The sequence below is a fragment of the Plecotus auritus genome, assembly GCF_963455305.1.
Source record: "Plecotus auritus genome assembly, chromosome: 4".
Classification (NCBI taxonomy): domain Eukaryota; kingdom Metazoa; phylum Chordata; class Mammalia; order Chiroptera; family Vespertilionidae; genus Plecotus; species Plecotus auritus.
This window is the reverse complement of record NC_137775.1, coordinates 66,339,929-66,351,944: the sequence shown is the minus strand read 5'-3', so window position 1 is coordinate 66,351,944 and position 12,016 is coordinate 66,339,929. Positions and strand designations below refer to the sequence as shown.

At 44.9% G+C, this 12,016-nt stretch overlaps 1 protein-coding gene across 10 annotated transcripts in view; it reads left to right on the top strand.

Moving 5' to 3' along the window:
* The first annotated feature begins 702 nt into the window (after positions 1-702).
* SENP6 (SUMO specific peptidase 6) overlaps positions 703-12,016 on the top strand; it is a 116,375-nt gene continuing 105,061 nt past the window's right edge. For 5 of the 10 annotated variants that reach the window (XM_080664679.1, XM_080664681.1, XM_080664678.1 and 2 more), the window contains exon 1: positions 703-1,400. In XM_080664679.1, coding sequence (XP_080520805.1) covers positions 1,349-1,400 — 52 coding nt within the window. In that variant the 5' untranslated portion in view covers positions 703-1,348. The remainder of the gene's footprint in view (positions 1,401-12,016) is intronic. The other 5 variants (XM_080664677.1, XM_080664683.1, XM_080664685.1 and 2 more) reach the window with 2 other exon arrangements.

Sequence of the window (12,016 nt, the reverse complement as noted above, 5' to 3'; positions counted from 1 at the left end):
GGCTGCCTTCTGCAAGCGCCAGCAGGGAATCCGTTTCCTTGCCTCATGCAGGACGTCTTTCCATTTGTTGTATTTTCCAGATTTTCGTTATTGATCATGTCTTATTTTCATAAATAAGAAATGAAGTAAAATGAAATAACAAAGAAAGGAAAAGAAACACGAACACGACGTAGTCACCCGCCGTTAATTACCGGCCTGACTTGTAAGGTAGGTTTTGGAGTCTCGGGGACATCAAACACAGGCCTTTATTTATTTTTCAACACTGTCCCCCGAAGCGTACGGTAGAATCTTCTCTGATGAATTAATTGGAAAACGTCTTTAGAAATGAATGGAGACCACCAATCATTTTCTGAACTTGGGATTGCAGTACCTCCCGCTCCCTTTTTCGGTAGGTTGGTCATGGGTCACACGCCCAGGCCTCCTCAGAGGCATGAACTTTTCACATTTCATGGGCGGTGGTGGTGCCACCGGAGCCACGCTCCTCGCGGCCTGCTCGGGGAAGGCGCTCACGCACCCGGGCTGCCGCCGGGCTAAACTCGTCCGGGCCGAGCCGGCGCCACGAGGGCAAGCCCCACGGGGAGCCGGCGCTGGGCTCCACAGTCGGTGCTCCGCGCGCGGCCGGGTTGGGCTGCTGAGGGGAGCGGCGCGGGGGCGGGCGCGGGCGCGAGAGCCGGAGCGGGAGCGGCGGGGGCGGGCGCGGGCGCGGGCGCGGGCGGCAGCTCCGGCGCCCGTGGGGGAGGAGCAGCGGCGGCGGCTCGGCTGCTGTGGCGACGGACGCGAGGCGTGGGCAGAGACCCACCCCGTCCACATGGACAGTCGCAGAGGCCTCCGCTGATGCATTCACACCTGGGCGGGGTGGGCGGACGGCCGTAGCGGCGGCGGCGGCGGCAGCTGCAGGAGGGGCGAGGCGCGCCTGGGCGCCTGACGATAGCAGAGGCCTCGCCGCCGAGCGCGGCCATTTTTACGGCCCGGGCCGAGGGGTGGCGTGAGAGTGCCCGCCTTCCAGCTCTCTTCCTGGGACCCGCGGCGCGGGGAGGCTTCTCAGGCGGCCTGTGGGGGCGGTGGATGGGGAGTCGTGGGCCGAGAGGAGCCGGGCCTGGGAAGCGCCGCCGTCGTCGCCGCCGCGCTCAGCGCCCCGGAGGCGCCTGAGGAGAACCTCGGCGCGGCTAGGCCCGAGCGCCGGCCTTTGTGTAGGCCCGTCCGAACGCGGAGCGGCGACCGCCCGACGGCCCAGCGCAGGCCCGCCACCCTGCAGCGGTTTCCCCCCTGCGGCGCGGCCCCCCAGCCCGGCGAGCGCGGCGGCGGTGAGGGCCATGGATTAAGGCGGAGGCGGCGTGGGAGGAGGAAGATGGCGGCTGGCAAGAGCGGCGGCAGCTCCGGGGAGATTGCTTTTCTGGAAGGTACATCCATGTCTGCCCTTGCGAGGCTGGGGTGGGGAAATACGGGAACATATGGCCTCTGACCCCCAGATATTCGATTGTTCGCGCTGGGTAGGTTCAGGGGGTGGTGGAGGCGCGGGGGTGGGGGCCGCCGGGGCGATGTCAGGGAGGGAATGGGCTGCGAGGGCGCCGGGCTCGAGGCCGTGGGTTCGAGGCCGTGGGTTCGAGGGTCTTGGGCCGGGCTGGGCCGGGCGTGAGGGCGGATGGATCGGCTGCGAACCCGAGTTGCACGCGAAAGTGTCACATTTTTGGATTTTTTGATGGAGGCCTAGGGGATGAGAGCCGACTGCGTTCAGGTCTCGTTGGGTGTTGGTGGAAAGTTCCAAATGGCTACGGTTGGTGAGACTGGGATCCAGCCCGAGTAGGGAGGGGAGAGGTCGTCTTCCTGAGCGTTTTGTGTCCTCCGCCTTCCTTTCGCAAAGCTTCAAGCTTCCTTTCGCAGCCAGCATTCAGATTAGGCCTGGCCTTCTCTGGTATTCTTACAAAATGTGTTTTGCTGAAGATACCTTACAGCGTAATTTATTTAGAGAAAGAATGAGATTCACAATCTCAATTTTGGGGCAGTCACCAAAGCTAATAGACAAAGTTTGGATGTTTCCATTTTTGATCACTTGTGAGGGAACGTGACACATTTGCTGTAGGTGGATTAACACTAGTCTTCAGAAAAGCTGTATGTTAGTTATTGTTGGGAATGGTGGGAATGGGGAACAGTATTGGCTCTTTGCCCTTATAAGGGCCCCCAAAACACAGCTAAATTCATTGTGGTGGTGGACAAAGAACTTTGCTTAGATTGATTATGGCTTTACACTGGTAATTGGGTGCACACAATGTTTAGGAAGATGGATGTATCTGCTTGTGGCAGGGATGGTTACAAAGTTGGGTAATTGGCAAGATGATTTTCATATGCAATGTAAGTAATACTTTTTAAAAAATAACTAATTAGAAACATTTCTAAATTAAGGAAGTACCTAACTGTGGTAACAGGTTCTTTAAGAGGGTGTTGAGGGATGGGTAAGCCTTGTTTATGGTTTCATTAACAAGGCCTGGAAACAGTAGTAGCTACTCCACCTTAGTCTAATGAACTTCTGAAAAGGGCCTAATAGATGTAGGTGGGAGAAGAAATCTTAATTTGCTTAATTCTTCCATGCGTGTATAGCAGAACAAAAGGAATCTTACCCTGCTATGAAGCCACCCTTTACCTGAAAGTGATGCGAATTTAATATGAAATTCTTAGTAAGAAGATGTGGAAAGTGTGCAAGTTTTTCTGGGTTCATTTAATATTATCTCCATTCTATCTCTATTCTATTTTGAGCAGAATAGGTGCCTGTTGGAGGCTGATAGTGTTGCAGCTTGTGTTGCATCATTTTTTGTTTCGGTATTGGTACCTCAAAAGATGTCTTACCGTTGCTTACTATATTCTGTATGCAGATGATTGTACTTTTATGTTGTGTTAAGTTTTGGGCTTCTATATGCTTTTGATTCAGTTTAAGTTTTGACTATATGAACATGGGATAGAAAGAGCACAAATAGCCAGGCTGGTGTGGCTCAGTGGTTGAGCTGTGATCTATGAACCAGGAGGTCACAGTTCAATTCCCAGTCAGGGCACATGCCGGGGTTGCAAGCTTGATCTGTCAGTGATTTTCATCATCATCTCTCTCTCTCACTTTCTCCCTCCCTTCTCAAATAAATAAAATATATGTATATTTTAAAAAGAAATAGCACAAATAAAGCCAACAGATACTGGGCAGATGTGAATTTCAAACTATTGCTTTTAGTTTATTCTAACTTAAAGGTCTATGAATGTCCAGGTGATAAATTTGAGTGTAGTCATGTCTCCTTCAGCATTCTCATAAGGCAGTGGTCGGCAAACTCATTAGTCAACAGAGCCAAATATCAACAGTATAACGATGGAAATTTCTTTTGAGAGCCAACTTTTTTAAACTTAAACTATATAGGTAGGTACATTGTTATTAACTTAATTAGGGTACTCCTAAGCTAGCCTTTGCTAAAAACGTCCTCAGCCTGATTGAGGTACGTTCGCTGGGTCGACCCCTTCCAACTCTCCCATCCACACTTGTCTTGTATAATTGTTTCGTCTATCTCCTTTCATTCATCATCTCTATGTGTCCAAACCATCTCAACATACCTTTCTCAATCCTCGACACTACATCTTCTTTCACTCCACAACGTTCCCTAAAATTAACTTAATAAACTTAAAGTTTTAAGTCTTAGTTAAACTATAGGTACGTTGAATAAAACTTGATATCATACTTAATAACGATATTTATTTATAAAATTAAATTCCTTACAATTTACCTTACAATATCCATAAAATTAAATCATGACAATGACTGACAAACACAAATGTGAACAATGGCCTTGCATCTCCTTGGAAAGTTTGGGTAAGTCAGGTTTGTATGTTGTTGTTTTTAATTTTATGCACGATTCCAAGTTCTCATCAGTAGGACGACTTCTCAATTTACTCTTGATAAGGTTCATGCTTGAAAATGATTGTTCGCATAAATATGTAGAACCAAATAAGGAAAGAACAGCAAACACTAGTTTTTTCTGTTGATTATATGAGTCAGGAATACTATTCCAGGTGTTAAAAATCAACATATCTTCTTTCTCCAGGTCTTTCAAAGCAGACCACTTGTGCTGTGAACTAAGTTCACATTTGTTTTTCTCCAGTATTTCTATATCAGCACAAAGACGTTCAAATTTCGAGCTCCACAGTTCTTTGTTTTTTAAATCCAGCAATTACATTTCAAAGTTGCCAATGTCAATATTAAAGGGAGAAAAATTTAATTCTGTTACAGTAGCATTAAGAGGTTTTTTAATAAAGTCTAATGTCGCTTTGCTGTTTTTGAATTCCTGAAACCTGTTGAGAAAAGCTTCCCTCATATTTGAAAGTGTTGTTTTGAAATAGCAAATGTCAATATCAGAATTATTTCCTTGGCGATGTTTCAGCAGGCTTGGAAAGTGAATCAAAGTTTCTCTTTCAAAATCTTGAGCAAAAAGAGATAATTTGTTTTCGAATGAAATAACTTTTTCTAACCTCGAAAAAATTGTGTTTCCTTTCCCCTGTAGTTTATGATTAAGCTGATTTAGATGAGACGTAACGTCTACCATGAAATAAAGTTTTTGGATCCACTGATCGTTCGTTAGTTCTGGATAGTGAACACCCTTCTCAAGGAGAAATGCTTTAATTTCTGTTAATAAGGAAGCGAAACGTTTCAAAACGTTTCCTCTTGATAACCAACGTACCTTGTTATGCAGCAGCAGATCTGCGTACTCACCCTCCATTTCAACTAATAATTCTTTAAATTGGCGATGATTGCTTTAGCTATAATGGAGTTGACAATGTTAATCACCAATTCCATAACTTTACAAATTTCTTCTGGAAATGTCTGCGCACAAAGCGCTTCTTGATGAATGATGCAGTGTAAGTAAGTATCTCGTGATTAATTTTTTCTTTCAAAATAGCAACAACCCGTTTCTAATGCTGGTCATACTTTTCGCCCCATCTGTTGAAATTGAGACAATTTTATCGAGTGGAATATGATGTTTTTCAATTACAGCATTTGCTGTATCCTCTCCACATGTTTGACCTTTGAGTGGCAATAATCCTAAAAGTTCTTCTTTAGGACCTGTAGATGAAATAAATCGTACAAATTTTATCGAGTGGAATATGATGTTTTTCAATGCACTCAATTACAGCATTTGCTATATCCTCTCCACATGTTTGACCTTTGAGTGGCAATAATCCTAAAAGTTCTTCTTTAGGACCTGTAGATGAAATAAATCGTACAAAAAGTGAAACTTGCGCTGTATCATTTATGTCACAAGACTCGTCAACTGCTATTGATAAAGCTGAAACCAATTTAAGATCTCCGACTTAGCTGGTCAGTTATATTTAAGACATTTTGACTGTTCTATCTTTCACTGTTTTAGCAGACAGTGGTAACTCTTAATTTTTTTTTAGAATATCTGCTTTGTTCTTAAAATCCTGAAATAGCTCTTCGGATGCATTTATAAAACAACTTTTTATGTATTCACCGTCTGTATATGGTTTTCCTCTCATAGCAATCTCTTAACTAACTACAAAACTTGCAATATTAACATTGTTGGAAGATTGCATCCAGTAATTAAATACAGAACTTGATTTTTCTTGACTCTTCTGAAGTTCCTCAACTGCTTTCTTCCTTGAATCACCGACAGGATATTTAGTACTAAATGACATGTTTAGGAAACTTAAAAGGAGGACAGTGTGGTGCTAGCAAGGAGAGTGGTACAATGGAGGTGTCATTATCAGGTTTGTTTTTTTAAAAAGGTCATTGGCTACCACATAGAGAAAACTTTAGAGAGGAGCAAGAGATTATCAGCGAGACTAGTTAGGAAACTGTTGCAGTATAGGGCAGAAGTGATGTTAGTTAGCTTGTTCTTATAACCTTTCTTTTGATATTTTCCCCTTCTCTCCTCTGTGGAACCTCTTAACAAGTTTACTTTCTCTCACATTTGTTTTTTTTTTATGCTGCACTTGTTCATATATAGTTTGCTTTCCCTTTTCCTTTTTTCTTTTACCAAATAATTGCTCAGCAATATTTTCTTCCTTTTTTTTTTTTTTTTTTTTTTGCTTTCCCTTTTATTCATATACTAGAGGCCAAGTGCATGTGTGCATGGGGATTGGGGGATGTCCCCTCAGCCCAGCCTGCACCCTCTCTAATCTGGGATCCCTCTCTCAATCCTCGACCACTGGCTCCTAAATGCTCACCTACTTGCCTGCCTAGTCGCCTCTAACTGCCCCCCCTGCCCCCAACTCTACGGCCCCCCCCCCACCGGCCTGGTAGCCCCTAACTCCCCCCCCCCCCCCCCCGCCCACCTGGTTGCCCCACGCAACCTGCTTGTTCAGTCATTTGGTCATCCCTCACTAACCCCCCTGCCGGCCTGGTCATAGGCAGCCATCTTGTGAGGGCATGAGGGTTAATTTGTATATTATTTCTTGATTATATAGGATTATATAGGACTAGAAGCCCCATGCACGAAATTCGTGCAAGGGCTGCCTCGTGGGCCTGCGGCCCCACCCACTGGTCGTTCCGGAAGGTCATTCTGCTGTCTGGTCTAATTAGCATATTAGCTTTTTATTATATAGGATACACACACCCACACCTCTTTGTTTTCCTATTTATTCTGGGCCCATCTTCCTTTGTGGACTTTGCCCAGTAGGCTGAAAAGACTGCAGTACCAGTATTGTCCTCTGTACCAGCAAAATTGCTTTTATCTCCAAATGAGAAGTGTCTTCCATTTCCCCTAAGCCATACTTAGCCATACTTAATTGGTTATAAATACATATAATTGTAGTTCAACTCCATTAGTTTGCCACTTTTACTGGGGACAGTAAATACTTCACAATACCTCTTAACTAAAGCACAATTTCTCCTAGATCAGTGGTCGGCAAACTCATTAGTCAACAGAGCAGCAGTGGTTTGCCGACCACTGTCCTAGATGATCAGTATTCCATGAATATGTACAAAGTCTTTAGTTTCAGTCTGCCCAGGGGAACACGCCACAAAGTTCTCCATTTAGCCCTGCTCATTTTTCTTTTGATTGCACCACTTTAATTTTTAATTTATCCTTATTGTTAAAAGTATTACACATGTCCTTTTTCCCCATCATTGACCCCTTCCACTCGTCTCCTGTCCATAAGTTCTTTGGCTAAACTCTTCTTGAGCACTGCCCCTCACTCTTCGCCTTCCCTCTTAAATTCATCAGTCTGTTCCATGCTTCAGTGTCTCTGATTACACCACTTTTAAAAACTACATCATGGTGTCATTCCTTATTTACTACTTACATAAGTATATGTATTTCCTGGTTTCATCCCAGTTGAATTTATAAATTCTACTTATCACTTGATTTCTTGTATGCACATGGAACAGTAGAGTAGAAACTCACTTGAAATGGAAGTGATTTTCATAGAAATTCATTGAGAACATGAACTCAGAGACCAGAATGCTGGAATTAAACATCTAACTCTACTACTTACTAGCTGTGTGATCTTGGATAGATTATTTAACCTCTGTGTTTTCATATGTGTAAAACAAGGATAATAATGGTAATTACCTCATAAGGTTACCATGAAGATTACTGGTAAATGTCTTAATATATATTAAATTTTTAGAACAATTCGAGTCATAATTCTAAGCACTGTATGTCACTTGGTATTACTATATTTGTATTCTTTGCAGGTAAGAAAAGAACTTTCTCTTGCTTTCCTTCTCTTCCATCTTGCTGCTGCTTTCATTTGAATTCTAGTTGTATTGTTTTTCTTTTACTTACTACCTTTCTTTTTTTCTAGGTATTAGTGGATTCTCTGTTTTGTGACCCATAGCAAGTTAGTGGGGAAATTGGAATTGGAACTTGGGACCTGATTTATAGACCTAACCTCCTTCAGCATTTCCTTTCTCTCTCCCTTATAGTCCCTTTGCTTCTGCATACTTCCTCTTATCTACTTTACCTTTGGGAGGAGGGTTGGACAAGAAAAGGCAAAATAACAGGGGATTATGAGGATTTATCATTTGTTGATAAACAGAACTCAAGAAAGCAAAAGCAGATCTCTTAACACCCAACCCCAAAAGTTATACAGTATTACTTCTGCCATATTCTGTTGGCCAAAATGTCACAGAGCCAGACCAGATTTAAGGGGAGGGGAATTGGAGTCCACCATTCAAGGGGAAGAGTGGCAAAGAATATGCAGCTGTCTTTAATCTACACAGCCATCTTTCCTCTCAAATCCATGTTTGTTTGTTTTTTTAATTCAACAAAGTCATAATATTTCTTAAAACTTGAAAATGACAGTTCTTATGAGATCCAAAAGTTTCTAATTTCTGGACAGTTTAGGAGGCTAAAAAGAACAAGGTAGGCCACACAATTTGTAATTTGTTTCAAAGGTGTAAATAACAGCATAAACAGTCATTATTTTTGACTTCCAGTGCTAAAAATTGGTATATTCCTAGGCAAATTGGGATGTTTAGATATTCTGCCTTGTCCCAAGTTAACAGCTACCTTGAGGCCATCTGAAACTACAGCCTTAAGTAGCAAAAACGAACAAAAAAATACATGCCAGCCTGGCCAGTGTTGCTCAGTGGTTGACCTATGAACCAGGAGGTCAAGATTTAATTTCCAGCCCTAACTGGTTTGGCTCAGTGGATAGAGCGTCGGCCTGCAGACTCAAGGGTCCAGGTTCGATTCCGGTCAAGGGCATGTACCTTGGTTGCGGGCACATACCCAGTGGGGAGTGTGCAGGAGGCAGCTGATCGATCTTTCTCTCTCCTCAATGTTTCTAACTATCCCTTTCCCTTCCTCTCTGTAAAAAAATCAATAATATATATATATATATATTTTTTTTTTTTAATATATTTTATTGATTTTTTACAGAGAGGAAGGGCGAGGGATAGAGAGTTAGAAACATCAATGAGAGAGAAACATCGATCAGCTGCCTCCTGCACACCTCCCACTGGGGATGTGCCCGCAACCAAGGTACATGCCCTTGACCGGAATCGAACCTGGGACTCTTCAGTCTGCAGGCCGATGCTCTATCCACTGAGCCAAACCGGTCAGGGCAATAAAATATATTTTTAAAGAAAGATTTAATTTCCAGTCAGGGCACATGCCCGGGTTGCAGGCTTGGTTCTCAGTAGGGGGCGTGCAGGAGGCAGCCAATCCATGATGTTTCTCATCGATATTTCTTTCTCTCCCTCTTCCTTCCTGTCTGGAATCCATAAAAATATACTTTAAAGAAGCACACACAAAAAACCAAGCCATAATATTTCTTAAAACTTGAAAATGACAGTTCTTATGAGAACAATCCAGTATTAACTGCTTACAACCTTTGAAACAGAGCAGGGAGAGAAAAGTGCTGGTGTCTACTGTATAGTAAATTTCAGTGGTTTGTTGGTGTTCTTTTTTTTTCAAAGATTGAGGTCATTTTTTAGGAAATGAAGAGCTAGAAATTCTCCAAGACTTGTAGACTATGTAGTAACCTATTGTCTTGCCTCTATTCAAGAATCTGTAAACTTTTTGCCCCCACAACTTTGAATAGATGAATCTGCCACTAAATCTTGGGAACATCATGGCCATGGTTGACTTTGCCTCTGTGGAAATCAATATCTTCTCTGCCTCCATAATTCCAATGGCCACAGTTTGAATGAAGCGGGGGTTCCAAATGTTTTGGCATTTAATCTTTTTTCTTCAGTTCACGTTGGGTCTCCATTCTCTATTACCATCACAGGAAATATCGAAGAATGATTTAACTTTGTCACAATAGCAATTAAGTCTGAGAATCGTTTTTGTTAAGTCTGAGAATCTTGAGCATTTTCTTTACAATCTGGGGATCGGTTCCTGAGTCTCCTCTGTCTTCACCATTTCCAGGCTTTACCATTTCTCAAGTTTATCTTCTTTTAATATAAGTTTATTATAGAACTGTCAGTTTTCTCTGTCTTGTTATGCATTTGCACTTTGATAAAGTGTTTTATTGGTCTATCTGATAGAGTGCTGAGTTCCCATGTCACCTTGATAGTTCTCTTCTCCTTTCCTTGTAGCTAAAAGAACATTTGGAGCCTCTTGGCTTTATCAATCATTATGGAGTTGTCGATTTACTGGCTTTGGAACTTTGTGTGCATCAGTTTGAGCTAACTATATTTTAAGAAATGAGCCCAGCCAGCGTGGCTCAGTGGTATGAACCAGGAGGTCACGATTCGATTCCTGGTCAGGGCATATGCCTCTCGGTTGCAGCCTTGATCCCCAGTGTGGGGCGTGCAGGAGGCAGCCAATCAATGTTTCTCTTTCATCATTGATGTTTCTATCTCTCTCCCTCTCCCTTCCTCTCTGAAATCAATAAAAAAAATTTTTATTTTTTAAATGAGAACCAACCTCATCACTTTAGGATAAGGTATCAACCACTTGATATTCATATTCCATATAAGAACAGTGAGCTTCCAGCAACACCAATAGCACCACATTGCTGCCTTATGATGGCCTTGGATAGAACTATTTGTTGGTAAAAGGTCCATAGAAATCCACTGGAATGAAGTTCATAAAGCAGAAAACACTGCAGAATAAAAAGCTGGATCCTGAGGCAAAAAGAAATTGTGGTTTTGGTGACTCACACAGAAGTCTAATTTAATTCCTCCTAAGAATATTATATTCAGACTTAATTATCCTATCTAATAAAAGAGAAACATGCAAATTGACCATACCTCTGCTATGCCCACCAGTCAATCAGAGCAAGTATGCAAATTAACCAACAAATACAGCGGTGGCCACAGAGCTGGAGCGAGCAGGAGGCTTGGGTTGCCCCCGGCGATGGAGGAAGCCAAGCTTCCTGTCCACCCTGGCTGGCCCTGGCCTCCGTTCAAGGCTACAAAGTTTCAATTATAGAAGAGAAATAAATCCCAATACCTGCTTCCAGCCGGCCCTGGCCTCCGCTCAAGGAGGCGCTGAAAAAAAGAGAAAAAGAAAAAAAGGAGGGGCTGGGAGCTTGGGTCGCTGGGGAGCATGGCCAGCCTGCAAACAGCCATCAGCCCCTCACCCAGACTGGCCAGGCACCCCAGTGGGGATCCCCACCCTGAAGGGGCTCTGTCCAGCCTGCAAATAGCCATCAGCCCCTCACCCAGGCTGGCCAGGCACCCCAGCAGGGACCCCCACCCTGAAGGGGGTGTGGCCAGCCTGAAAACAGCCCTCAGCCCCTCACCCAGGCTGGCCACACCCCCTTGGGGTGAGGGTCCCCGCTGGGGGGCTTGGCCAGCCTGCAACTGGCCAGGCACCCCAGTGGGGACCCCCACACCGAAGGGGGTGTGGCCAGTCTGAAAACAGCTCTCAGCCCCTCATCCAGGCTGGCCAGGCCCCCCCAGTGGGGACTTTTACCCCATGGGGGCATGGCCAGCCTGCAAACCACCACAGACCCCTCGCTCAGGCTACCCCACACTCCAAGGGATCCCCCACCCTGATCCGGGACACCCTTCAGGGCAAACCAGCTGGCCCCCACCCGTGCACCAGGCCTCTATCTATACTAATAAAAGGGTAATATGCTAATTAGACTGGGAGACCTTCCAGGAGACCTTCCGGATGTTCTTCTGGACAAAGCATGGTGGCGTGGCCAAGTAGAGGTGGTTAGAGGCCAAGAGGGGAGGGCATTTGTAGGTGATCAGGCTGGTGGGGGTGGGGCCGTTGGGGGTAAGCAGACCAGCAAGGGAGCCAGTTGGGGGTGAGCAGGTGGTCAGTGGGGGGTCAGTTGGAGGTGATCAGGACAGCGGTGGGGGGGGGCAGTTTGGAGTGAGCAGGCCAGCAGGGGGGCAGTTGGGGGCGAGCAGGCCAGTGGAGAGGGAAGGTGGGGGCAAGCAGGCAGCAGTGGGGGGGGGCAGTTGGGGGTGAGCAGGCTGGCAGGCAGAGTGGTTAGGGGTAATCAGGCAGGCAGGTGAGCGGTTAGGAGCCAGCAGTCCCGGATTGCAAGAGGGATGTCCGACTGTCAGTTTAGGCCCGATCCCTGTAAACCGGCAGTAGGACATCCTTCAAGGGGTCCC